Source organism: Podarcis raffonei, chromosome 12 (genome assembly GCF_027172205.1).
Source record: "Podarcis raffonei isolate rPodRaf1 chromosome 12, rPodRaf1.pri, whole genome shotgun sequence".
Lineage (NCBI taxonomy): Eukaryota > Metazoa > Chordata > Lepidosauria > Squamata > Lacertidae > Podarcis > Podarcis raffonei.
Window position 1 is genome coordinate 45,676,093 of NC_070613.1, and position 27,990 is coordinate 45,704,082.

At 46.0% G+C, this 27,990-nt stretch overlaps 2 protein-coding genes across 4 annotated transcripts in view; one reads left to right on the forward strand and one right to left on the reverse strand.

Moving 5' to 3' along the window:
* Window positions 1–27,990, forward strand: part of SH3BP5 (SH3 domain binding protein 5) — a 49,534-nt gene that overhangs the window by 7,784 nt on the left and 13,760 nt on the right. Inside the window, exon 3 of the mRNA XM_053359171.1 lies at window positions 12,065–12,193. Within this exon, the coding sequence (XP_053215146.1) occupies window positions 12,065–12,193 (129 nt within the window). The remainder of the gene's footprint in view (window positions 1–12,064; window positions 12,194–27,990) is intronic.
* The window catches only part of CAPN7 (calpain 7), an 86,729-nt gene that overhangs the window by 2,191 nt on the left and 56,548 nt on the right, over window positions 1–27,990 (reverse strand). For 2 of the 3 annotated variants that reach the window (XM_053359154.1, XM_053359153.1), the window contains exon 21: window positions 5,687–5,745. In XM_053359154.1, coding sequence (XP_053215129.1) covers window positions 5,687–5,745 — 59 coding nt within the window. Of the gene's footprint in view, window positions 1–5,583; window positions 5,746–27,990 lie in introns of all 3 variants that reach the window. The other variant, XM_053359155.1, reaches the window with a different exon arrangement.

A 27,990-nucleotide genomic window follows, 5' to 3' on the forward strand; every position in this document is an offset into this window, starting at 1 on the left:
CTGGAGGACCACAGGATCCACATCCTGTGCCTTAAATGATTTTTCTTGCTTCAGCTGCTGTTTAGAAATAAATGTTCACAAGATGCTCAGTATCATGCTGCATATGAAACAACAATAACAACAATATCAATTTACATACCACCCATTATCAGAAAATCCCAGGGCAGTACAGTGGTACCTCGGGTTAAGTACTTAATTCGTTCCAGAGGTCTGTACTTAACCTGAAACTGTTCTTAACCTGAAGACCACTTTAGCTAATGGGGCCTCCTGCTGCTGCCGTGCCGCCAGAGTACGATTTCTGTTCTCATCCTGAAGCAAAGTTCTTAACCTGAAGCACTATTTCTGGGTTAGCGGAGTCTGTAACCTGAAGCGTATGCAACCTGAAGTGTATGTAACCCGAGGTACCACTGTATACAACATTAAAAACACATTACAGAACATCAATGATAAAAACATACAGTGGTGCCCCGCAAGACGAATGCCTCGTAAGACGAAAAACTTGCTAGACGAAAGGGTTTTCCGTTTTTTGAGTCGTTCAGCAAGACGAATTTCCCTATGGGCTTGCTTTGCAAGACGAAACGTCTTGCGAGTTCTTGCGAGTTTGTTTCCTTTTTCTTAAAGCCGCTAAGCCGTTAATAGCCGCTAAGCCGCTAATAGCTGCTAAGCCGCTAATAGCCGTGCTTCGCAAGACGAAAAAACCGCAAGACGAAGAGACTCGCGGAACGGATTAATTTCGTCTTGCGAGGCACCACTGTAGTAAAAACATAATAAAATGTGTGCTGACTGAAAGCAGGTAATAGCATTTTGTTTTGTAGAGAGAGGCAGCAATCATGTAGATTTTTTTTCTTTTCCCCTTTTGTTCTGTGCTCCTGTTTGTCCAATATCCTGGATTTGTTGTTCCCTAGGCCATTTTGAAAGAAGCAACGTAGCGCTTACTTAAATGCTCATTTCTTGTCGCCTGGCCTTTTAAACTTTAGCTCTCTACCTCCAGCCGATGGTAACCAATGTTGTCAGTCAGGGACCTGGCAAGGGAGAAGAGGCTATTCTGGGCAGATGTCACCATTTCGGAGAAGAGGTCTCTTAATAAGTCCTCTGGGCACTGATCTCCTCAAACAAAGGGCAATTGAGGACACGGCTGTCTGTAATTTATGAACGTTGGGGGATTTTTGGAGGCGGTGGGTCCCAGATGAGAATTGCACGAAAGCACTAATTTGCCCCTCTCTAATGTCTGCCAGTAATTTGGTCAGTAGCGCCCTTGTGGGAAGGCAGAATAGCTAGAGAATGCATCCTTTGTACAGTGGAACCTCGGAAGCCCAATGCCTGTAAACTCGAACGTTTCGGCTTCCGAACGATCGAAAACCAGAAGTGATTGTTCTGGTTTTCGAATGATTTTTGGAAGCCAAACGTCCAGTGCGGCTTCCGATTGGCGGCAGGACGCTTCAATGGGAAACCTCTCTCCTCCCTCCCTCAAACCAGCCCTTCTCCCAGAGGCTGAAAGAGGCAGAGAGAGCATGCGCGCTCACCCTTTGCCCAAGGTAAAAGTTGGATTCCGTAGAATTACTCTGAGCTTTAAAAAGCACATTCTGCTAAAAGGGGAAGTGGGAAGCAGTGGCACTTTTCCAGCTTCCTCTTTCAGCTCCATGTACTTTCCAAGGGAGAAAATGGTAACCCCTGTCTCCACCTTGTCCTTGGGGGTCTATGTGATGGTGGTTCTGAGGCCTTGTGTGTGCCAGGGGAAGATCGCAAGGGCACCATGCCACCTTGTTTAGCTAGGCATTCCTTTGCATCCTTTTCTGTGGCACGAGAGATACAGAAGAGGTGGACCTATCTCTCCACGTCCTGATCTTTGCAGAGCCATCATTATTCTAAGATAAAGGTAAAGGGACCCCTGACCATTAGGTCCAGTCGTGGCCGACTCTGGGTTGCGGCGCTCCTCTCTCTTTACTGGCCAAGGGAGCTGGCGTACAGCTTCCGGGTCATGTGGCCAGCAGGACTAAGCCGCTTCTGGCGAACCAGAGCAGTGCACGGAAACACCGTATACCTTCCCGCCGGAGCGGTACCTATTTATCTACTTGCACTTTGACGTGCTTTCGAGCTGCTAGGTTGGCAGGAGCAGGGACCGAGCAATGGGAGCTCACCCCGTCACGGGGATTCAAACCGCTGACCTTCTGATCGGCAAGTCCTAGGCTCTGTGGTTTAACCCACAGCGCCACCCGCGTCCCTTAAGTGGGTGATAGCCAGCTGCAAAATGCACCTGGAGAATTTTGAGTGCTGGTCATGAGGATAAAATGCTGCTAGGGTAGGAGAACCATGAGTGCCGTTATGAGGTCCTTCAAAGAAAGGTGGAATATATAAATGTCCTCAATCAGTCCTGCATTTGGGAGACCACAGTACAAGATTGACAAGTCCTGTTAGGTCTGGGGAATTGCGAGTTGTGCAGGCCTTCCTCATTTCTGCATCCCTCAGTGAATGTGATAGGCTACTCTGTGGCAACTTCCAGCACTTCCCAGCGCATGCGAAGTTGTTGTGAGCTTCTGCCGCTATGTGCTGGACGCCACTTTCGGTGCGCTACGGCTCACTTGCACATTGAGGATGAGTTGAGATCGAGGAGACTCTTGAGAGTCCCATGGACTGCAAGAAGATCAAACCTCTCCATTCCGAAGGAAATCAGCCCTGAGTGCTCACTGGAAGGACAGATTATTAAGCTGAGGCTCCAATACTTTGGCTACCTCATGAGAAGAGAGGACTCCCTGGAAAAGACCCTGATGTTGGGAAAGATGGAGGGCACAAGGAGAAGGGGACGACAGAGGACGAGATGGTTGGACAGTGTTCTCGAAGCTACCAGCATGAGTCTGACCAAACTGTGGGAGGCAGTGGAAGACAGGAGTGCCTGGCGTGCTCTGGTCCATGGGGTCACGAAGAGTCGGACACGACTAAACGACTAAACAACAACATCAAAATCATTGGCTGTGCAGAACCAACAGTCGCGGCAGTATAGTTACTGGTTTGCTTGTTTTTCTTACCTATTTTGTGTTTTCGTTTTGGTATTTCAGTGCTGTGAACTGCCCTGATATCTACTGATTAAGGGCGGTATACAAATTTCAGGAATAATGGTAGTAATTTACATGGTGGAAATGATTTCCATGACATGTAAATCCAAGAATCGGTGGCTGATGCATGTATGTTCTCCTGTTAAAAAAAACCAAAGGTTTGGCTAGCAGCCTGCAAAGTCAATAACTTTGGCAGCCTCGGTTCTGCAAGACGATAAATAGCATCCTGTATCCTCTTTGCCCAATTGTTTATGGCCCCCTGGAGCGCTCGCTGCTCCTCCGATGACTTGGAAGCCTGCTGCGAGTTGCTGCGGTGGTCTCAGCAAGGTAGAGAGCAAATGGATTGAAAGACACTGGGCTATTGATGGTTTTCTATAAATTAATCTATTGCTTCTTAATGAGCCTTTGATTGGGCTTGGTTAAAATCCATAACTCCGTTGGCACAAAGTGCAGAGCCGAGCGCTAATGCTGCAGCCAAGGATTATGGAAGTCCTCCGAGGGATTTTTAATGTGCGGCTTTGTCTGGTGTTCCTGCTCATGATTGAAGCCTTTGTGAAGCGAACTCTTCGCTAATACTGTTTTAAGACCGGCGAGCGCTGCTTTGCCACATCAGCAGTGCTCTGGCTTTGTGTGTGTGGACACGATGGCTTTTTGATATGCAAGATCTCTCCTCTGATAGTCAGCCCTGTTGGAAATGGGGTAGGGGGGGGGTCTCTTCACCCCTTTTTAGCCAGGCCCCGGCAGGCTGGTAAAATAAATAAATAAATGAAACAGCAGGGTAGTAACTTGAGTGCTTATTTGCAAAGCTTGAAATGGAGGGCAAAGCTTAGCAGGACATGAATTGTGCATAAGCAGTTGATGCTGGTGGTTAAACATTTTCCATAGCTTGGGAGAGGGGAAGCAGGGCTGGGAACTCAACCCAACCCCATAGCCCCGGGAGGTCGAACTTCCATTGGCGCCAGTGCAAGTTTTCCCTTCCAAGAATTTATTTTGGGGAGGGTCATTGGGACCCCGAAGAGGGGAAAGGGTTAACTTGCCCACACTCCATCCTGATGCTGGCTCAGACCGAATGCAGGGTTCTCATTTGTTGTTGTTTAGTCGTGTCCGACTCTTTGTGACCCCATGGACCAGAGCACGCCAGGCACTCCTGTCTTCCACTGCCTCCCGCAGTTTGGTCAAACTCATGCTGGTAGCTTCGAAAACACTATCCAACCATCTCGTCCTCTGTCGTCCCCTTCTCCTTGTGCCCTCCATCTTTCCCAACATCAGGGTCTTTTCCAGGGAGTCCTCTCTTCTCATGAGGTGGCCAAAGTATTGGAGTCTCAGCTTCAGGATCTGTCCTTCCAGTGAGCACTCAGGGCTGATTTCCTTCAGAATGGATCAGTTTGATCTTCTTGCAGTCCATGGGACTCTCAAGAGTCTCCTCCAACACCATAATTCAAAAGCATCAATTCTTTGGCGATCAGCCTTCTTGATGGTCCAGCTCTCACTTCCATACCATGACATGAATTGTGCATAAGCAGTTGATGCTGGTGGTTAAAAATTTGCATAGTTTGGAAGGGGAAGCAGGGCTGGGAACTCAACCCAACCCCTTAGCCCTGGGAGGTCAAACGTCCATTGGCACCAATGCAAGTTTTCCCTTCCAATAATTTATTTTGGGGAGGGTCATTGGGACCACGAAGAGGGGAAAGGGTTAACTTGCCCACACTCCATCCTGATGCTGGCTCAGACCCAACGCAGGGTTCTCATTTGTGGCAAGCGTTTAATGATGCTTTGAATGTGAGCTGTGGCCCATATTTACATATCCCTTTGCTTTACTTGAGAACATAAAGTTCACGGGCACTGCTTGTAAATGCTGATCTCCGAGAACTAAGACATAGTAATGAAGCTGTGTGTGTTTGGTGGGGAGAGCAGGAAATGATTCTTGCTCATGCATGCATACTGAATTGGGAATAGGAAGGGTCACAGTGTGCACTTACACATAAATATCTTAGTAATCTGCGATTCAGTTGACGCTATGTATGATGCGTTTGACCTCCCAAGTTTTTATTATCCTCTTCAGGGTTAGAATCATTGAGTGGGAAGGAACCACGAGGGCCTTCTGGTCCAAACCCTTGCAATGCAAGACTCTCTCCCCCGTATAATTTTTTAACATTTGATTTTAAAAAGTATAAACATGCAACATAAAATAGTTCCGAATCCAAATATCGAGATTACTCTGAATCTCCTGACTTCCCTCCATCCCTTCCCTGGGTCCTAACGGGATTACTATTTACAACTGCGTATCAATACTTCTCCAAATTTTTCATCCTAAATTTTCCCTACTTTCCATTGCTTTACAAGTGTGGTTAAAATCCTACTAACAGTGGACTTGTAAATAAATTATAAACTTTCCCCATTCCTTATTTAAGTTCTTGTCTTCTTGATTTCTGAGCTTTCCAGTTAATTTTGCCATTTCGGCATAGTCAATCAACTTTGTTTGCCATTCACAATGCAATGACACCCATTCACTGTTCTTAACATATCAACACACCAGTTATAATGGAATCCTTTTAAAGCTGACTGCAGTAAACGAAACTGACTGAGGACCACATATCCCCACTTAACTGGTTTTTCGATTGGCCTGATCCACTCACTTGTCCTGCCGTCCGTGACCTTGTAGTTTGCACCGGAATTTGCTGCGAGGTGGGCCAGCCTGGAAACAAAAGGAAAAGGGGACGGAATTAGATGATTTGTTCTGCTTTTAAGAAAACAGAATGCTGCACACAATGGCGATGAAGGAAGGAAGGAAATATTTAATGGCCCATTGAGGTGGGGCAGCTGGTCAAGCGCTGGGAGGCCTGCAGCAGAGCAGCTGGGAGCGACGGCAGAATGACTCTGGAGCTTTGAGCCGATGAATAAGGCGCTTTGGCCAGAGTATGTCAAAGCTCTTCCAATTGTGGGGCAGATGTAGCCTAACAACCACCCACCGCGGTTCATGTTCTTGGCAGCGTGGCGCGAGCATAGCTGTCAAGCGTCCCTTATTTGGCGGCACAGTCCCTTATCCCAGTGCCATGTCCCGCTGCTGTCCTTTATTGATGATGTCCCTTAAATTTCCCGGGTTTCAAAGGAAGCAGCTCCTCTCCCTCCCTCCCTGCCGGCCAGTGAGGAGGGAGGCTCCAACTGTGTTGCTTGGCTGCATTGCTCATCCAATAAGGAGTCTTAAGAACGACTGGGGGGTGGAGCTTGCATACCTTGTGCTGATCAAATCGGCCGCGTTGCCTGGGGACTCACCTTTGCTCAGCGCTTCCAGCAGAGAGGTGACGGTTGTTTTCCTTGCTGCGTCACCTTTGCCGGGTTGCTGCGCCGTGGGAACCACTGCTTGAGGCTTCGTTTGTCTGCTGGTTGACTAAAATCCCTTATTTTGGCTGCTGATGCCTTATTTTCGAGGCTGCTGGTCCCTTATTTTCAAATCTGTAAGTTGACAGCTATGGGCGTGAGGCAGAATTTGAGACTTTCCCTTGCGCCGTTTAGAACAGCTGCCACTGTGATTGGGGAAGTTATTGAAAAATCACTGGAGAAGTTGAGAATCGTGTGAATGTGTGACAAATGTTAGCAACATAGGGAGCTGCCTTATACAGAATCCATCTAGCTCAATATTGTTCACACTGGCTGGCAGCATGGTTTGAGGCAGTGTCCTTCCCAGGAGATGCTCACAGCCCACCCGTTCTCTCTGGTCTTGCCAGTGGCGTATCATGGGTTGCCAGTGCCCGGGGCCATGCAGAGGAAAAGACAGAGTGTGAATGCACATTCAGCTGCCTAACGGTGTCCGTGTCACCCAGGAGATGGCAGCCGCAGAGATAAGAAAAGAAGAGTCATTCCATTGCCTGGAGAGGTCACTTCCTGGTTCGCATGCAGCAGCCGTTTTCAATGGAGCCCAGAGACAGAGGCACACTGAGCTGTATTGAGGCAGCACTGGGTGTTGAAATATTGCACCCCTAACAATTTTATGCCTGGGGCAATCGCCACTGACTAGGCCACTGGAGAATCTATATCAGACAGTGGCGTTTCAAATTTCTCAGTGGTAATTCTGAGAAAGCCCCTGGGAGAGCATTTTCAGACTCTCTGAAGAGTCTCTAACATGAAGATGCTCAAAATTCGAAAGGGAGACTCCAATGAGAAGTTGGAATTTATTTGCAGACTTGATGTGATCATTTCTAAGCTCAACATAGACTAGGGCGTGGCTGCAGAAAGCCATTATCCTTCTTAAAGGGGTCCATGTACACATCTGGTGCCTTCCAGATGTTTTGGACTACAACTCCCATCAGCCCCAGTCAGCAGAGCTTTGCCAGTTCATCTTACATTGGGAATAAGTTACCCTTTGCAGTTGCACAGTTGGGAAAGGGGTAGTGTGAATGGCTCCTAATATTTTTTGTTTTTTTGGGAGACCTAAAGCCTGACGTCTTGAAACAGGAATATTGGCCTTACTCTGACTATTTAAACATTTAAAGTAAAGGGACCCCTGACCATTAGGTCCAGTTGTGACCGTCTCTGGGGTTGCAGCGCTCATCTCGCTTTATTGGCTGAGGGAGCCGGCGTACAGCTTCTGGGTCATGTGGCCAGCATGACTAAGCCGCTTCTGGCAAACCAGAGCAGTGCACGGAAACGCCGTTTACCTTCCCGCCGGAGCGGTACCTATTTATCTACTTGCACTTCGTGCTTTCGAACTGCTAGGTTGGCAGGAGCAGGTTCCGAGGAACGGGAGCTCACCCCGTTGCGGGGATTCGAACCGCCGACCTTCTGATCGGCAAGTCCTAGGCTCTGTGGTTTAACCCACAGCGCCACCTGCGTCCTGATTTAAACATTTAGTGCTGGATTAATAAAGCCAATTGCAAGCTAGAGCCTACCCAGCTTCAAAGCCGGCTTATATTACAGTCAACAATTTATTCCTTTCTACTGGGGTAATGGGCTGTCAACAGAATCCCAATCCCTGCCTTGTGGGTTGTCAAGAGGATAATGGAGCTTCTCCGCTATATGAACCCCGGGAAGAGAATAAATTTCACTCCCATGCTTGCCTGCCATAGAGCTGAGAATTGAGCACTGTGTATCTGAAAACCTGTCATCCTGTGAAGGGTAGGAGAATCATCTTTGTCTGACTTTCAGGAATTCAAAATTTGGGATATCTGGAGGGGTGTGTGGATGGGTGTAGCATTTGCTTTGTTGTTGCTGCTTTAAATCACTGTATGGTTTAAAAGGGGACGCGGGTGGCGCTGTGGGTAAAACCTCAGTGCCTAGGACTTGCCGATCGCATGGTCGGCGGTTCGAATCCCCATGACGGGGTGAGCTCCCGTCGTTCGGTCCCAGCGCCTGCCAACCTAGCAGTTCGAAAGCACCCCTGGGTGCAAGTAGATAAATAGGGACCGCTTACTGGCGGGAAGGTAAACGGCGTTTCCGTGTGCTGCGCTGGCTCGCCAGATGCAGCTTCGTCACGCTGGCCACGTGACCCGGAAGTGTCTGCGGACAGCGCTGGCTCCCGGCCTATAGAGTGAGATGGGCGCACAACCCTAGAGTCTGGCAAGACTGGCCCGTAGGGCAGGGGTACCTTTACCTTTACCTTTACCTTTACCTTTATGGTTTAAAAGGGCCTTGAAATCTGTCTGGTTTCTCTTTCTTGAGGCAGCATGTTACATCCATCGTGAAAGGAAGTCATCCTCGTATACTGGGGACGGAATTATCAGCTGGTTTTTGCTGCTCAGAAATCCTTTTCTCCCCCAAGAGCAGGTTTTGTTTGTCCTTGTCTATTGATGTATATTAAATACAGACTAGTACTTGAAATTATTGGAAAAACGAAAGTGCTTATAGTACACCCAAGTCTTTAATTTCACAGAAAGCCCCATCTTATTTAATAGGATTAAGCTGCTCACAGTAGGGTTATGCCCAGCCACCAACGCTTCAGAAAGTACATATTATGGTCCTCCTGTCTTGTTTTCCTGTCCTATTTTTGCAGCTGCTCAATTATAAAAGCTGATGTCATCCTAGCATGTAGTTCTGAAAGAGAGTCAGAAATAAGCTTTTAGAGACGTCGGTTATAATTAAAACGTTTGCTTCACCGGTAAATGAAACCTTGTGTTGCTAATTATCATCCTTTTCTGGCTTGTTGTTGGGATGTTAGACTGTGTGTGTGTTAATCCTTGCAAGGAATTGTAGAGTTGGAAAGAACCACAAGGATAATCTATTCCAACCCCCTGCAATGCAGGAATCTTTTGCCCAATGTGGGGCTCGAACCCACAACTCTGGGATAAAGAGTCTACATGCTCTGTTGACTGAGCTATCCCTCAGAAGAAACAGTTACTCTTCAAAGTTGGAGTTAGATAGACAACAGCTCCATGCTGCTTAGTGGACGATGCCATTGGAGAGAGATTTCTGGGGTCCCCTACTTTGCCACCTGTGTCAGTCGGAACTTCTTTTCTGGTATTTATAGCACAGATTATGGAAAGATGTTGCTAACAAATACATAGGTAAAGGTAAAGGACCCCGGATGGTTAAGTCCAGTCTAAGGCAACTATGGGGTTGTGGCGCTCACATCACTTTCAGGCCGTTTGTCCACAGACAACTTTCTGGGTCATGTGGCCAGCATGGCTAAACTGCTTCCGGTGCAACGGGACACCGTGACGGAAGCCAGAGCGCACAGAAACGCCGTTTACCTTCCCGCCACAGCGGTACCTATTTATCTACTTGCACTAGTGTGCTTTCGAACTGCTAGGTTGACAGGAGCTGGGACAGAACAACGGGAGCTCATCCCATAGCGGGGATTCGAACCGCTGACCTTCTGATTGGCAAGCCCAAGAGGCTCAGTGGTTTAGGCCACAGCACCACCCACATCCTAATTAGATAGATAGCTAGATAGTAAGTACAGTGGTGCCTCGCAAGACGAAATTAATTCGTTCCGCAAGTTTTTTCTTCTTGCGAGTTTTTCGTCTTGCGAAGCACGGTTTCCCATAGGAATGCATTGAAAATCAATCAATGCGTTCCTATGGAAACCGCCTTCAGACCAGGTCCGGGGACAGTCTGTCCCCCGACCTCTTCTGAAGGCTGGGGGGGGGGGGACAAGGGCTTTTCTTCCCACCGCCAGCCTTCAGAAGGCTGTCCTGAAGGCTGGCGGTGGGAAGAAAAGCCCTTCTCCGCACCTCCCACCCCGCAAGCTCCGGGGACAAGAGAGCTTTCCTCCCGACTGCCAGCATTTTAAAAGCCCCCAGGACAGTGGAGACTTCTCCGCTGTCCCGGGGGCTTTTAAAATGCTGGCGGGCGGCAGCGCAGCGTTCGCTGCCGCCCGCCAGCATTTTCAGATCGCCCCGGGACAGCGGAGAAGTCTCCGCTGTCCCGGGAAGGCAGACGGGGGGAGCAAAGACTTTTGCCCCCCGCCGGCCTTCAGAAGAGGTCCAGGACCTCTTCTGAAGGCCGGCGGAGATTTCCCTATGGGCTTTCTTTTTGCGAAGCAAGCCCATTGGGAAATTCGTTTTGCGAAGCACCTCCAAAACGGAAAACTCTTTCGTCTTGCGAGTTTTTCGTTTTGCGAGGCGTTCGTCTTGCGGGGCACCACTGTACTATTATAACCTCACCACTTGTGCCATGCAGTGGTGCAGCGTATTTAGATCATGTCATGAACAGCGCAGTCATTCTTACCATACTGACACAACTGGGCTTCCTGCTCCCCGGTGAATCATGCAGCAAGCACCTTCCTGTGCCAGGCAAAACTTTGGGTGGAGTGAATGGGGAACTTGAGAATGATGTAGTCAAGCACTGATTTCCCTAGATATTGGGAGGGATAGACACAAAGCACTGGGCTCCTGTTTCTAGTGGCAACCTTGCATTTGTTGTCATCCTGCCTGGTTGCAGACTAAACTACATCACAAGAGTATTGTGACGTCAGCGCTGCCATCCCAGGCAGACTTTGGAGCAGATGGCCAGGACCCCACCCCATGGACAGGAGCATCCCCTTTGAGGTAGTGAGAAAGCTACAAACAACATTCTGCTTGACGGTTGAGTTGGTATGGCAGCTAGTGAGATATTGGGCAAAGCCAGCAATCGCATATTCACTTGTAATGGTATAAAATATCACTAAATAGGCAAAAAGGAACAGCAGGTTGTTGCAGCCCAATCTGTCTTGTGTTTAGAAAACATTGCACCAAGGTGACACACTTTAAACCTAGATTGCTGTTCATTTAAAAACGCTGGTACCATTAATGTAAATTCAACAGTGTAAATCAGTTTTGATGGATGTAACAATGGATTACTGAATGGTTTAGTTTATGTAAAATATGCAGGGATGTCAGGTAAGCAAAATGAACCACTGAAAGAGAAGAAGGGAAGGCATTGATTTAAGGTTGCTTAAATGAATATTTTGAAATGTAATTCAGAAAATTTAATTTAAAAATTATATACAAATAAGCCTAGATTTCATTCTAGGGAAGGTGACTCGATCAAGTTGCAATGGATGTATGTGTGTGTGTGTGTATGTGTGTATATATATATATATATATAGATTTTTAAAAGTCTTTTTTTTTTTTGTTACAAAACTAATAGTCCCCAAACAAATATTACAAATACAATCACAGCTGAAAGGACATTATCAGTTAGTGCTAAGGGGGAAAGGGGCCCCAGAATCACTCCAAAATTTCTAAAAGTTGAAAAAAAATCACCCTGCAAAAAGCATTTGTTTCTTTTGAGGAATACAGAAATTCATGTCTGGTTTTTTTTTTAACATGAGAGGGTTTGACCTCTGTTCAAATCTAGTTGCCATTGCCAGCAAAAGTTGGTAGATATTATATGCACATATTGGACATTTATCTAAGGCTTTCACTGTCGCAATGATCTTTATTTACTCTCCAGAAGGTTGAGCGGCACACGTTTTCTTATTTACTCCAACAGCCGTGATCCTCAAGGTTCCTCCCTGTTGTTCAGGATGGGCAGGCTTAGTGAATTACAACTACGAGAATCGTCTCCTGACACCTTTTTGCTTCCCTTTGCTGTTGCAGGATGCGCGCCAGAAATTCCGCTCCGTCCTGGTTGAGGCTACAATAAAACTTGATGAGCTAGTGAAGAAGATTGGGAAAGCTGTCGAAGACTCGAAACCCTACTGGGAAGCTCGGAGGGTTGCCAGGCAGGTAAGCCGAAAAGCCTTCGCTATTAAGCTGGGAGGGTGTGACTCTAGCCACACAGAGTACACTTTAGCCTGCTTTGGAGCATGGTTGGCAGCTTCATATACTACGATTGTTCATATACTGCAATTGTTCTGTGCTGGCTTTGGTCCTGGCTTGTATTAAGGGTGTGATCTTGGCTTATTCTCTTGGTTGGCGGAGCCAGAATTCCCTGGTTTGGACAGAACAAAGAACGGGTTGCATACAAGCCAGGAACTTCGAGCCAAAGTTGAAGGCTTGGCCACAATGCTCGTTCCTCGCTTTATGAACCATAGTGAATGAGAATCCAGATCTGCCCACCACAGTGATACCTTGGTTCTCAAACAGCTTGGCTCCCGAACAAATCAGTTCCCCAACACTGCAAACCTGGAAGTAAGTGTTCCGGTTTGTGAACGTTTTTTGGAAGCCAAACATCCAATGTGGCTTCTGTTTGAGTGCAGGAAGCTCCTGCAGCCAATCGGAAGCCGCGCCTTCGTTTTCGAACGGTTTCGGGAGTCGAATGGACTCCTGGAACGGATTAAGTTTGAGAACCAAAGTACCACTGTAGTTAGATAAAACCAGTGCTTTTTTTCTTTAAAAAAATGTTTAGGGATACTCTCATTTTGACTCAAGAAAATCACAATTTTATTGTTAATAAATACAGTAAATGGACTAAAGATTCACAAAAATGTTTAGGGGTATGGTTTTTGAATGGTTTTGGGAGTCGGAACAGACTCCCAGAACAGATTAAGTTCGAGAACCAAGGTACCACTGCACGAAGGTGCTGTTTATATTGTGCAATGTGTAAGCATTTGACGAATATCATTGTGGATGTTTCAACTGTGCGTAATGGTCGCGGGACTGATGACACCGTTTTTCTCCTTCTGTACCCTCTCCGGCTGCTTGTAAATATCACCCACGCGCAACTAAACTCTGAAAGGACTTGTTCTGTTCTCTTTCCCCGTCCCCACTAATAATAGCGATCTGTCAGATCCTTCCAAAAACCTATCTGCGCTCCTGTGATTCCCAGCAATTGCGTCAGAGCACAACTAATTATTGGTCTTGGGATTTCCATTTCTTTGTTCTGATTTTTAAAATCCTGGATGCTCAGAAGCTCAAATTGCAAATCGATTTAAAAAAGCATGTGGGTGTGTTGTAATTTGAAGACGTTTGGGCGTTGCTTACTCACGGGCTTTTGGGGTTGCTATGGAAACTGATGGCAAGCTAAAATATGGAGGAGTTTCTCTCTCGCACCTTCTCTTTCTGTGGTTTTGAACCAAAAAGGAGAACAAAAAATTCTGGTGGCATTGCTTAAAAGTGACTGTTTGTGGCTTAGGGTGTGAAAACAATTGTGACTGGACATGGCTGTGTGGCTGCTTTGTGATCATCATATTGTGACACGCTGACTGTTTTTAAATCTCATAATAGTGACTGAGATGGCTTTCTTTTCTTACCATACCCCCCTTGATCCAGTTTTGATTTTATGACCAGCAGACAGTATGGCTAGACTCAATGGTGCATTGAATGGAACAATGATATTCAATGGTGCAATTGTAGTTAATGCCCTCGGTTCGTTCTCCTGTAATGATTAGGAAAAAAGCACTCCATCCTCAGGCCATTCACTTTTGTGAGACCTGGGGCCAGCTCTCACGACCCCACATTCTGGAATTATTTGCAGTGTGTGCTCATTTCTCTTAGGAGCAGTGAGCGATAAAGCAGACGGGTGGCTTTGTCACAATGGAATCTAAGCCTTGATTATTACTAATGGGAAGGTGAGTTGGGATCTGGGCTTGTAGTCCAAGACAGGGGGCTCTTTCTATAAAGCGTCAGCTGGCTTGACAAAGCTGAATTGGGTGGGAGCCCCTCAAAGTCATCTTCTTACCAGCTTATAAATTGCCTTTCATGCTTGTTTGTGGTCCTAGTTTGAAGGATCAGCCTCCGGAAAGTGATTAGGCTCGTTCACAACCCAAACATACTTGTCAGCAATTCTTTTGCTCCGATCATGTTTGTAGCTTACTCTGGAGCACTGTTTGTGCAGAGTGCAGCTTGCAAGAACAAACAAATAAAATAAAATAAAAAGGAGGGTGAGACTAGATGTCCTTTGGGGGTCCCTTCCAACTCTACAATAAAGCAAAGGACCCCTGGATGGTTAAATCCACTCAAAGGCGACTATGGGGTTGTGGTGCTCATCTCGCTTTCAGGCCGAGGGAGCCGGCATTTGTTCACAGACTTCTTTCTGGGTCATGTGGCCAGCAGGACAAAACCGCTTCTGGCGCAGCGGAACACCGTGACGGAAACCAGAGCGCACGGAAACACCGTTTACCTTCCTGCCTATCTACTTGCACTGGCGTGCTTTTGAACTGCTAGGTTGGCAGGAGCTGGGATAGAGCAATGGGAGCTCACTCCATCGCGGGGATTCGAACAGGTGACCTTCCGATTGGCAAGCCCAAGAGGCTCAGTGGTTAGACCACAGCACATTGTTCCCCGTCACACACACAAACCCGTAGTAAACCCAGCCTGTGTTGGCTGTCCCTTTGCTAATTCCGGAGCTGCTCTTTGACTTCGTTGCACTTTTCGGATGTTATGTGACTGCGTGGAGAAGGGTGTGGAGCGGAATTGCACACAATTCAAATTACAAGAAAGGCGATTCTGACTAGACATCAGGAAGAACTTTCTGGCAGTAAGAGTTATTTGACAGTGGAACAGTCTCCCTCGGGAGGTTGTCTGTTAGCGGAGATTCCTGTATTCCAGGGGATTGGAGTATATGGTCCTTGGGCAATTCTATGATTCTAGAAATTGAAATTGTTCCATGATTCTACACCCAACATTCATGTGTTCATAATAAGCTGCTCCCCACGCATATATAGCTGAACACAACGGAGCATCTGTTGGGTGTCCTGAAAAACCAGAAATTCTGATTACATTCAAAAGTGATTCCAGCTCTGATTTTAAAAACTATTCTCAACAAAAAAATCCACATGTTAAAAGCAGATCTGGTCTAAAGTTACATCCACACCATGCATTTAAAGCAGGTGGGTCCCTTCAAACAATCCTGGGAACTGTAGTATGTTATGAGTGCTGGGAATTGTAGGTTTGCAAGAGATAAATTATAGTTCCAAGGATTCCTTTGGAGGAAGTCATTTACTTTAAACATACAGTCAGTCGATCGTTTGAATCACCAGTGCCATCCTCAGAGTCGTTAAAATTTCACTTTTTGCTTTTTTGGAACTTGTGGTAAACCATGCGACTGTACAGATTTGCCCCGTCTTGCAAAAACACTTCTTGGCAAGAGCTGCGAGGAAGGATGAGTTCTGAGAACAAAAATCCTATGTCTGTGAAAATGGGGCAGAGTTGGATTCATGTTTGGCTGGCCGCCACGGAGTCGGTGACAAGCGAAAGAGTTGGCATAGTTCAGCACAATAACTGGCTGACCTCTTCTGCTGACGCAGTCGTGCTTGGTAATCGTCGGTAACTCGAGGAAGTTTATTTCTTTGTCCAGAAGAGAGAACTTTAGAGACTTTAGAGAAAATATTTCTGTGTTTCTATAGGAAGATCAAAATCCACTGGAAGGTGGCGTAGCAAAGCGGCTCTGCTGTGAAGTGCATATAATTGTTGAAAATGTTCTATTATTATTATTATTATTATTATTATTATTATTATTATTATTATTATTATTTTATCGAGTTTATATACCGCCCTATACCCGGAGATCTCAGGGCAGTTCATAGAAAATATCACAACATATATAATCAGGATAAAAACAACAACCCAATAACACCCCCCTGAAAAGAGCCACATTTTAAAAGGACATAGGATGTCAACCAAAGGCCTGGTTAAACAGGAACATTTTTGCCTGGCGCCTAAAGGTGTGTAATGCAGGCACCAGGCTTCCCTGGGGAGAGCATTCCACAGACGGGGAGCCACTGCAGAGAAGGCCCATTTTTGTGTTGCCACCCTCTGCACCTCTCGAGGAGGAGGCACACGAAGGAGGGCCTCAGAAGACGATCTCAGGGTCTGGGTAGGTTCATATGGAAAGAGGCGGTCCTTGAGGTATTGTGGTCCTGAGCCATTTAAGACTTTATAGGTTAAAACCAGCACTCTGAATTGGGCCCGGAAACGACCTGTAATTGGTAGCCAGTGCAGTCAGACCAGGACTGGTGTAACATGCTCAAACCGTCTTGCTCCAGTGAGCAACCTGGCTGCTGAATTCTGCACTAGCTGAAGTTTCCAAACCGTCTTCAGAGGCAGCCCTACCTATAACACATTGCAGTAATCTAACCTTGAGGTTACCAGAGCTTAGACAACACTAGTTAGGCTATCTCAGATAGGGGTGTAGCTGGGCCACCAGCTGAAGCTGATGGAAGGCACTCGGGGCCATTGAGGCCACCTGAGCCTTGAGTGACAGCAAAGGATCCAGGAGTACCCTCAAGCTACGAACCTGCTCCTTCAGAGGAAGTGTAGCCCCATCAAGAGCAGGCAATCTCTTACCCATCCGGTCTAGGCAACCACCCACTAACAGAGCTTCATTCTTACCTGGATTGAGCTTCAGTTTGTTGGCTCTCATCCAGTCCATTACTGAGGCAAGACACTATAAGCGCAGCTTCTCGCATTGTTGCATGCATGCATATATATATATATATATATATATATATATATATATATATATATACATACACACCCACCCACCCACCCACCATATTTTTCCGTGTATAAGACGCCTCCACATATAAGACGACCCCTATTTTTTTTAACCCTAAATTAAGAAATTAAGTTGTTTAGCTTTTTTGGAGAGTGGGGGAGGTCACTTCCACCAATCGCTCACCTGCCTGCCCGCCACTGCCAATCGCTTGCCACAGCTACTGCCGATCGCACACCTCGCCGCAGCCGCCACCACCAGCCCACCCGCCCACTTGCCGCAGCCGCCAATCGCCTGCCCAGTCGCCAGCAGCCCTTGCTGCAGCCACCAATCACCCGCCCAGTCGCCGCTGCCAATCTCCTGCTTGCTGCTGCCATTAATTGCACGTCCCACCCCCCCGCATTCACTGTCGGTGTATAAGACGACACCCAATTTTTGCCTAATTTTTTTTAGCAAAAAGCATCGCCTTATACATGGAAAAATATATTAAGTTAGGGAGGTGTCTCTGCAGCTCTTGCCAATGTGAGAGGCTTGTTTCTTCAGTCTCCTGCTGCTGCTGCTGCTTCTAACGTCGGTTGTGATGCAAAGCCCCCTGGAAGCTTGCAGTGCCTCTTTCTTGACCCTTTCGCTCCCATGACCCTGTGTGATTTATTAGCCCCTGAGGGCCTGCACTTCATTGCGGCCTTTCACCTCCGAGATCACTTCATTTTCGTTGAGAAACATCATTAAATCTTGGGTGCCATCCTGCTTTCATCATCTTGAGTAAACTGCGGGAGCGTGACATCAAGCTTGCACAAGAGAGCTTGCTTGGTCCCTGCTCCTGCTCCAACAGGACATTGTGATGATTCAGTAATATATACTTACTGGTATATATAATGAAAAAGGAACAGAAAGTTAGGAGCAAGCGTGTTAGTTTGATTAGTTGGAAAAATTTCGGCTCACGTTGTTTGATGTTGTACGGACATGTGTGATTGCTTATGATCCAAGTGACTGTTCTGAGCGAATGCATTGAATTTGGAACTTCCCAAAAACGAGGAGGATTGGCAATGAAAAATGACAGAATATGCAGAGGTAGCGGGTCTAACGAGTAAAATAAAAGAAGATTGAGTATATAAATAGGAATGGATTTTTGTGTGTGGAGTATTTGGAAATCAACTGTAAACATGTGAAAATGTTAGTAGGATTGAGGTAAATTCAACAGTATACCACATAACAAAGGAATAATAACGGAATAAGGGAGTTAAATGGATATATGTATATATGTATGCGGGATGGGAGGGAAGGAACCAGGGAAGAGAAAGAAGGGAAGTCGGGAATGATTATTTTAAAGAAAGATATGAATGAGAAAGTGTTTATTTTAATGTGAATGTGGTTTTGAAAAATGTAACACTGAAAAATAATATATATATGTGTGTGTGTGTGTGTGTGTGTGTGTGTGTGTGTGTGTGTGTGTAAAGGGACCCCTGACCATTAGGTCCAGTCGTGACTGACTCTGGGGTTGTGGCGCTCACCTCGCTTTACTGGCCGAGGGAGCCGGTGTACAGCTTCCGGGTCATGTGGCCAGCATGACTAAGCCGCTTCTGGCGAACCAGAGCAGCGCACGGAAACGCCGTTTACCTTCCCGCCGGAGCGGTACCTATTTATCTACTTGCACTTTGATGTGCTTTCGAACTGCTAGGTTGGCAGGAGCAGGGACTGAGCAACGGGAGCTCACCCCGTCATGGGGATTCGAACCGCCAACATTCTGATCACCAAGTCCTAGGCTCTGTGGTTTAACCCACAGCGCCACATGCGTCCCATATATGTACACACACACACACACACACACATGAATGAGAGAGAATATGAGAGAATTTGGAGCTGGGGCAACCCAGTCAGATGGGTGGCGTATTATTATTATTATTATTATTATTATTATTATTATTATTATTAGTCCATTTAGCTCAGTATTGTCTAAACAAAGGCTACTGTTAGAAGGGCCATTTATCAACCTTTATTTGACCTGAATCAAAATAGTCTAGAAAAAGCTTTGTGCTTAACTCTGAGCTTCACAAATCCAGTTAAAATTTTCCCCTGCTGATTTTAAGTTGGTTTCTGTTAATCAGTTAACTAAAACTAGTTGATTGATCTATGGACTAAAGCACTGATTAAAAGCAAACTTGGAGAGGCCGGGGCTTGAACCTAGGATCTTGTGCATGGAAGGCATGCGCTTTACCACTGAGCCACAGCTAATAAAGTTCTAGATTGATTTTACATGGAAGTGTAGGCTGGATGTCACTCGGAGGCCAGAACTGATGCAGGCATGAGACGTCTGACAAAACCAGGCCCTTTGGCTTGTTTTTGAAACCATATCCGCCCAGGGATACTGTTTGGGTGACTGGGTTTAATTGGATTTATGCACCGTGTTGAATTCTAGGAAGAATGGAAGCATGACCTGCTTTTAAAAAGCTGCTGGAGGAAGCGAAATGATTTCCTGTCCCCCAAACTCTGGAATTTAGCAACCAGAGGTGTTGCTTTTCTAAGGCAGGATGTTGTCTGGGTTTGGTAAAGGAAATATTTCACACCAGCCACCGGAGTGATTCGTAGAGTTGCCAAAGCACGAATTCGCTCATTAGGTTTCCCCCAGAGCAGCCAGTTATGATTTTTAATTTTTTTATTTCATCCTCTGACAGGTTTGCTATCGTGGGCTGTGAGCTGTTCCGCATAAGCCACTCGCTGCTAGGGATGAAAATGATCACACTGTTGCTCTCTGGCTATTAAAGAAACCACATAGCCCTAAACAGGCTTTTGCCCAGCCCTAAACAGGTTAAGGGACGTGGGTGGCACTGTGGGTTAAACTACAGAGCCTAGGACTTGCCGATTAGAAGGTTGGCGGTTCGAATCCCCGTCACGGGGTGAGCTCCCGTTGCTCGGTCCCTGCTCCTGCCAACCTAGCAGTTTGAAAGCACATCAAAGTGCAAGTAGATAAATAGGTAACACTCCAGCGGGAAGGTAAACGGTGTTTCCGTGCGCTGCTCTGGTTCGCCAGCAGCGGCTTAGTCATGCTGGCCACATGACCCGGAAGCTGTACACCGGCTCCCTCGGCCAATAAAGCGAGATGAGCACCGCAACCCCAGAGTCGGTCATGACTGGACCTAATGGTCAGGGGTCCCTTTACCTTTACCTTTAAACAGGTTTACTCTGAAGTAAGGGCCGCAGTTTGACTTCCTGGCAAGCAGATTGCAACATGTGGGAACTGTCCTGCACATGTTTGCTGCACAAAATAACTTTGAAATTCCCATGAGTTTAGAGGCAGCATGCGACACGGTCTCTGGATCTACGGGGTTTCGAACAACCATGTAAGTTGCACATGCAGACCCTCTAAGTGCCCTATTTTCCAGGGACAATCTTAGAATTATGAAAGCCATCTTGGCATCTGATTTGATCCCGGAATGTCCTTATTTCCTTCACCAGTGTTGTCACTGAGCTCAGCTCTGCGTCTAATCTTGCCCCTTTCTAAAATTTATTTACTGATGCCTGTTTTTCTTTTTGTAAATCTGGTTAATTGATGTGACATTTTTGCATCTGCTAAACAACTCTCATTCCCTTGGATATCAATCATGTTTTCTTGATGTAAATAAGATTTTCACCAAACCCCTTTCTGAGCTATTTGGGGAACAGGGGGGAAATAAATGCAAAATAATATGGACCCTGGATTATTCTGGACCCCAACCAGTGGGTTGCTTTTTGGTGAATGGCATTGGTGCTGCATCTGAAGATGTTGTTTACATCTCTTGTGCTAAAGGACAATTCTTGAATGCCAAATGTTGGCATTGACAAATTGACTTGTGTGTTGGCAAATTGACTTGTGTGTATAAAAGACATCTACCTGCCTGTGCAAATTTACCTGCGTCCTGTGTATTTCAGTGGAATTTACTTCCAAAAACATACATTTAGGAGAGCTGCTGAACTGTGAAGGAGCAAATCCATGGCTCAAATTTTACTTTTACCCCAAGCCTCATTTGGTGAACAAGTATCTCTTCTCCCTGCCTCACTGCTCTCCTTCTGCAATATGGTGATGGCAATACAGGCTATTTTACAGGGCTGTTGTAAAGATTACTGAAAGCATTATCTTAGTAAAATGCTCTGTAATGCTGTGTCAATGCTAGATTTAACTGTAAATGACATTGATGGTGATGGTTGAAAAACTAACTGAAGATAGAATCCCAAATGCATCGCATTTGAATATAAATGTATTACTGTTCTTGTCAACTGGGGTTCTTATTGACCTGAAGTTCAATAATATTGGCGTGTTAAAAAAAGTAATAAATGTTTTGGAATTAGAATGCTATGTTGGGGGTGAAAAATGGGTTGTCCATTGAAAACACAGGGCATCTGGCAAATAGACATTCAATAATGAGTAGCAGGTTGGGCTGAATGGCTAAGGAAGGTTTTGATTATTGACCTGGCATCTATCAACTCTGGGCATTCGGCTTCTCTTTCTGCCATTACAGTGGTGCCTCGCAAGACGAAATTAATTCGTTCCGCGAGTTTTTTCGTCTTGCGAAGCACGGTTTCAGAAAAGTTTTGGAAAAGCTTCAAAAATCACCAAAGTCTTCAAAAACCTCAAGAAAGGCTACCACACCGCGTGTTATGAGTTGCTCCTCGAAGTCAAGTCGCAACTGTATTAACGGTGTTAAGAAAAAGGAAACAAACTTGCAAGATGTTTCCGTCTTGCGAAGCAAGCCCATAGGGAAAATCGTCTTGCGAAGCAACTCAAAAAACCAAAAACCCTTTCGTCTTGCGAGTTTTTTGTCTTGCGAGGCATTCGTCTTGCGAGGTACCACTGTATTCAGCCAAGCAAAATTATCCCAATAAAAAGTGCAGCAGTTGGTTTCTTTTAACAAAAATCTTTTTTAAAAAAACCATTGTTGTTAATCTGCTGATATTCACCTTTGAGCATTTCTGTAAAAAAGAAAAAAGTTGTGCTTACAAATGTAGCAACCAAGGGGATTGGAAATAAGCAGACTCCTTCAGAACATTTTTCAAATGACCACAAACTGCATCTAATTCAACAGCTGTAGGGTTGCCTACCTGCCCTCCTAGTGTATGAAGATAAGTTTGGGATTCTTTCATCCATTTCTATAACCTAGGATTGCAGCCATGTGTGATGGAAATGTCTTCATGGGACAACTTGTGCATAAGAATGTGAGCTGGCAGACATTCAGAATGGATCTGGGCAACATAGGAAACCTCTTTTTTTAAAGTTCTGGTCCCCAGGATAACTTTCATTTTGACTCTGTGTCCAAGATAAAAAGGTAAAGGGACCCCTGACCATTAGATCCAGTCACAGACGACTCTGGGGTTGCGGCGCTCATCTCGCTTTATTGGCCGAGGGAGCCAGCATCACTAAGCCGCTTCTGGCGAACCAGAGCAGCGCACGGAAACGCCATTTACCTTTCCGCCAGAGCTGTACCTATTTATCTACTTGCACTTTGACGTGCTTTCGAACTGCTAGGTGGGCAGGAGCAGGGACCGAGGAACGGGAGCTCACCCCGTCGCAGGGATTTGAACCGCCGACCTTCTGATCGGCAAGCCCTAGGCTCTGTGGTTTAACCCACAGCGCCACCTGCGTCCCTCACTGTGTCCAAGATAGGGCTGGGCAATTACCTGGTTTTCAACATCACGATATATCGTCAGCTAAACATTGCGATATACTGATTTATCACGATGTCTGAAATAAAGATGGAGCTATGTAGAGGTGAACGGTAGGGCTGGGTGATTTGAAATAAGGATGGAGTTGGTTTTCAATTTTGTGATGCATCACCAACTAAACATTGCTAGGTTTTTCCTGCATTGTGAATTTTGCATAGTGTGCACGCACACACACACACACCATGATTCACAGTATATTGCCAGGTCAAAAACTATGAAACCAATATCACAATATGGACTTGAAGCCGGTTTTGAACGCTACATCGCCCAGCCATAGTCCAAGAATCCAGTTATATAACGGTCTGATTCCTGGGCTCTGAATCCTGTTTCCCATATCCCTCATTCATCTTTGAAGAACCTGCTTTTTCCTCATGCTTGTGATAGGATTCCCAAATGTGAATAGAACAAGGGAGGCGTTCCTGGTGACTTCCGACACCTCTTTTTCTAGAAAAATAGCACTGGGTGGACCTTCAAGCCTGACACAGTCTCTGTGCATCTGCCAGTAATGCTAAGCACATAACATATTCCTGCTTTTTTGCAGTGTGTATGATTTGAGAGAGTGAAAGATAATTTAACACAAATATTTCTTTTTTGTGCGCGAGGGAGAGTCCAAATGCCTATTTCTGCAGATGGGGTCATGTTGATAAGGCAGAGTTTTTGCCACAGAAATGATTAATGTGCGCTGTGTTGTCTGCTGGAACTTAAAATATTCCTTTCCGGCCTGTGGCTTTAAAGCGGATAGCCTTTGCCTGCTGTCAGTTGTGATAAGGCTTGCATAAGTAACCTATGAACTCTTGTTTGTGGGAAAGGCTGTCTTGGGCAATTTCAGCTTGAATACTGCTCTGGTGTGGCTGTTCGGTGTGGACAAGTTAGGCTTCCGCTATTCTGTTGTGATGAAGTGGCAGCGCTTTAAGTGGCTTTAAAAAATGTTTTGAGATGAATAATATTATAACTCATTTTCCAAAAGACCCATTGCTTCTGGGGCTATTAGGATACTTTTCATGTAAAGGGAGATCGCAATTTATGTGATAGTTGCAATGGTTGCGTATAAAGGCAGTCAGAACAATCCCTGGAACCACCCACATCCAAGATCTTGTAAGATCAGGGCCATCTTAGAGCTTGTGGGATCTCTTGACGGCCCTGTGAGATCTTGCAAGCGCCTCTATGGCCGTGTTTCCCAACACTGGTGGGCAACTCCCTTACCCGCTTGTGATTGGCCAAGCAGAGAGCCAGCCACTCAGGATTTTTATTTTATTTTAAAGATTCTTTTCTTCACTTCTCACTTCCCTCTGTGGCCCCCTAGCCTTGTGCTCCGGCCCCCTCATTTACACGATTTTCACTCGTGGCCCTCTTGGAATATCCCGGGGGGGGGGCGGCAGTTGGGAAACACTGCTCTAGAGCACAGTAAACAAGGGTCTCCTGTCCCCTATCTGTTTGTTTATTTTGTAGTGATCCATATAAAGCTGTGATCTCATCATCATCCTTATAAAACAATCATCACCATCCTGCCCATCTGACTGGGTTGCCCGGGTCACTCTGGGTGGGTTCCAACAGAATATAAAGAACACGTGAGACACCCGACATTCAAATTTTATCCAGACTTGTTTTTAAGAGGTGATTTAATTATTGTTTGATTTTGTATCAATGTTTATATTTGATGTTAGCCGCCCTGAGCCTGGTCTTGGCCGGGGAGGGCGGGATACAAATAAAAGTTGTTTTTTTATTATTATTATTAATTATTAAAACTTCCAGATACAGCTCTTCTGCTTAGCTGCTTAAGGAAGCTGGAGGGGCCAGCCAGATGGAGACGTCAGTTGCCAACCTGGCAGCCAGAGCTCTCCGTGTGGTTGCAATTGGACCCCGCACCAGTCGCAAAACGCGCCTGGCGCCTGGCTAATTTCGAACACTGGTTCAGTGACACATTTGATACCACAGAGATATATGGTTAAGGCTTTCTGAATTCTGATTTACTGCCTGGAGGTTGGGGTTCCTTCTCTTGTTTTCCTTTGCCACTTAGAGGTTGAAATAGTTTCTGCGGAAGTGCCACAAAGATTTCTTGGGAAGATGCTGGTTTGGCAGTCCTCGATGCCAGCTTTGAGGATGATGGAAGGAACGGGCTTGCTACTTTTTTGGGTGTGGGGCATGACTTGTGTTTTGCATCCCGGTACAATGACTGAACCGTATCTTGCTTGAACCATAATAGGGAGAGGGAGAGAAAGGCTTCTTATAAAGTCGTCCTTTGTTGGGCTGTTGCTTGTGGTCTTTGTGTGTGCGAATAATGGAAGTTCTCTTTGTGATCTCAAGTGATTCCACACACACAGACACACACACGCCTCCTGGAACTGTTTTAGGATCACATTTCTAGTTGTTTTTCTTTGAGAAAAGGGTGGCAGGAGAAAGGAAAGCAGGTTTCCGCATGTTGGCCGCCCACACTAGAATGACATTGGCTTCAATATCTTCCGTACAGTTCTGCTGTTAACAGACTTGAAAATGACCTTGATTGTTCTGGGCCAAAGCACAAGCAGGGGGGTCCTTTTCAATTTATGAAAATGATTTCAGAAATCATTTTACGCTGTTATCCAGTAGAACTCATAAATACTTTGGCGTGTGTTCCAGTCATGCTTACCCGGGGTCTGACCAGTGTCAGAAACGCGGGTGGAAAAGCTAGGAGCCAAATGGTTTCTGGGACTTGGGTTGTGGGTGCCAAAATAGAATATCTAGTTGCCTCGGTAGGATGTTCAGCAACACTTTTTATTTATTATTTTGATAAGCATGAATTAATACGGAATTCACATAAGCGACACATTGCTAACATCACATTTTTAGCAGAAATTGTTAATACATGTTTAATTTGGCATTTACAATAAAAATACCGGCACCGTACATCAGTTTTCAAGGGGCAGGTTACAGCAACAGCCAAGGTGACATCTCCCCACCTTCGCCGCATCAAGCAGTTGGTCCCATACCTTTCCCGCCCTGACCTGGCCACAGTGATCCATGCGACAGTCATCTCCAGGCTTGACTACTGTAATTCGTTCTACGCGGGGCTGCCCTTGAAGCTGTCCCAGAAACTCCAGCGAGTGCAGAATGCTGCAGTGAGGCTCCTCACGGGGTCTCTGCCATGGGAGCATATTCACCCAGTGCTTTTCCAGCTGCACTGGCTCCCGGTGGAGTACAGGGTCAGATTTAAGGTGCTGGTTTTGACCTTTAAAGCCCTTCACGGCCTAGGACCCTCGTACCGCCTCTCCTGGTATGCCCCACGGAGGACATTAAGGTCCACAAATGACAACACTTTGAGGTCCCAAGTCGCAAGGTGCTGAGTTTGGTCTCAACTAGGGCCAGGACCTTTTCAGTACTGGCCCTGACTTGGTGGAACGCTCTGTCACAAGAGACTAGGGCCCTGTGGGACTTGACATCTTTCCGAAGGGTCTGCAAGACAGAGTTGTTCCGCCTGGCCTTTGGCTTGGAGTCAATTTGATTCCCTCCCCCTCTTTCTTTTTTCCTTTCTCCTCCTGTGATGAGGCTGCATTTTAATGTTTTAATGTTTTAATGTTGTATTTTAATCTTGTTTTTAAGTTGTATTCATTCAACTTGTTTTTATTATTGCTTGTTAGCCGCCCTGAGCCCGGCCTTGGCCGGGGAGGGCGGGGTATAAATAAAATTTATTATTATTATTATTATTATTTATTATTTATTAAAACGCTCTACTCTTTATTGTTAAACAGCTTAACATATTGTCTGTCCTGAACGTATACTTCAAGGCTTCAAAGCACATACATTTCAGTAAAACTTGAGTGTCAACCAGGTGGGGAAAAATGGCGCCCAAACGTTTTTAGATGCTCGCAAATGGAGAATCTTCAGGCGCAAAATGTGCCTGGCACCCTGCTAATTTCGAACCCTGGGTCAGACTCCTGTTTTATTGCTGGGCCCTATATTTGGTAAAGGTCAGGCGTTTTTTAATTGTGACATTAATACCCCACCTTTCCTCCAAGAAGCTCAAGGATTATTTTCTTGATTATCCACCTCCTGCTCTTATAACATACCAGGTATGTTAGACTGAGACGCCTGAGTGGCCTGAGTTCATTCAGTGAGCTGTGTGGGATTTAGATCCTGGTTTCCCAAGTCTTCATTCAGCTTCATTAACCACTACGCCACACTCCCAGGCTGTGCCGCTCTTAGTTCCTTGAACTGTAACATTCTCGAGAGATTTCACGAAAAGAAGAAAACTCCTGTCGTAAAGTAGGCCATCAGAACTTGATGCTGGAGGAAATAAATAGTTCATGCTGTGTGCGCTGGGAGCTTAGCCGGAGCATCTCAAACGACAACATGAAAAAGCACTTAGAAAAGACAACTTTAAATGGTTGTGCCATGTAATATATTTTAAAGACAGAGGTGATAACAGGACTTTTCAGTACCTGGACAGCTTCTCCTTCTCCTTTGGTGAGCACTCGTAGCCGAGTTAAGATTGTCTTCCATAAACAGGGTTTTAAAAGTGAGTCCGTAAGTGACTGTGGAGGCCAATTCTAGATTCACAGGTCCTTCCACAGTGGGGACATAGATTCCAGGGCGGGAGTTGATCACAGGGAGGGTTTGCCAAGCGTGTCTTCATCTTAGCATAATTCTCCTGGCGATGGGGCAGGTGATGGGCGGCTGGGGCAAGTGGGTGGGTAGGCTTTTGGTGGCAGCGAGCAGGCAGATAATTGGCAGCTGTGCGATTGGCAGTGGCTGTGGCAAGCGATTGGCAGTGGCGGGCAGGCAGGCAGGCGGGTGAGCGATTGGTGGAAGTGACCTCTCCTAGCCCCCCCCAAAAGCTAAACAACTTAATTTCTTAATTTCGGGTTAAAAGAATAGGGGTCGTCTTACACATGGGGGCGTCTTATACACGGAAAAATATGGTAAATTCAAATGGCTTGGCTTTTGGCAACCCCGTAACTTGTAAAGTAGGATAACCAACACTGCGTAGATTGGCAACCCCCAGCACCTATGACAAACCAGCTCATAAGTGCACAACCAATGGCTGTTTAAGGATTATACAATGATAATCATTCCAGGCTGGGCTGGTGGGCTGTTTAAATATGTTATGTAGCCAAAGGCATTTGGGATGCGTAACATACATTTATTCCTTGCAAGCAAGCAGCTGGCAGGGAAGCTTAGGAACGCCAAGGCTGCGTAAAGCTGATGCAAGCTGGCCTGCTCAGCTGGAGCTCTTTAGCAGTGAATTTGCCTGATATTTTATTTGCTAAATAATGCGCAGCTTTTCTAAATGTTTTCTAATGCCTCCGACGTCTGCCAGCGCTTAACGATCTCAGGGTAAAGCGCCGAAAGCCACCCAAATGCAGCAAAGAGGTTTAGAAAAGTATTTGTGAATTTTAACAAGGGGAGGAAAAAGAGGAAAAGGAAAAAGGAATTAAAATGAAGAAAGGAGGAGAGAGAAGAAGAAAAAATTCCTTTCCCT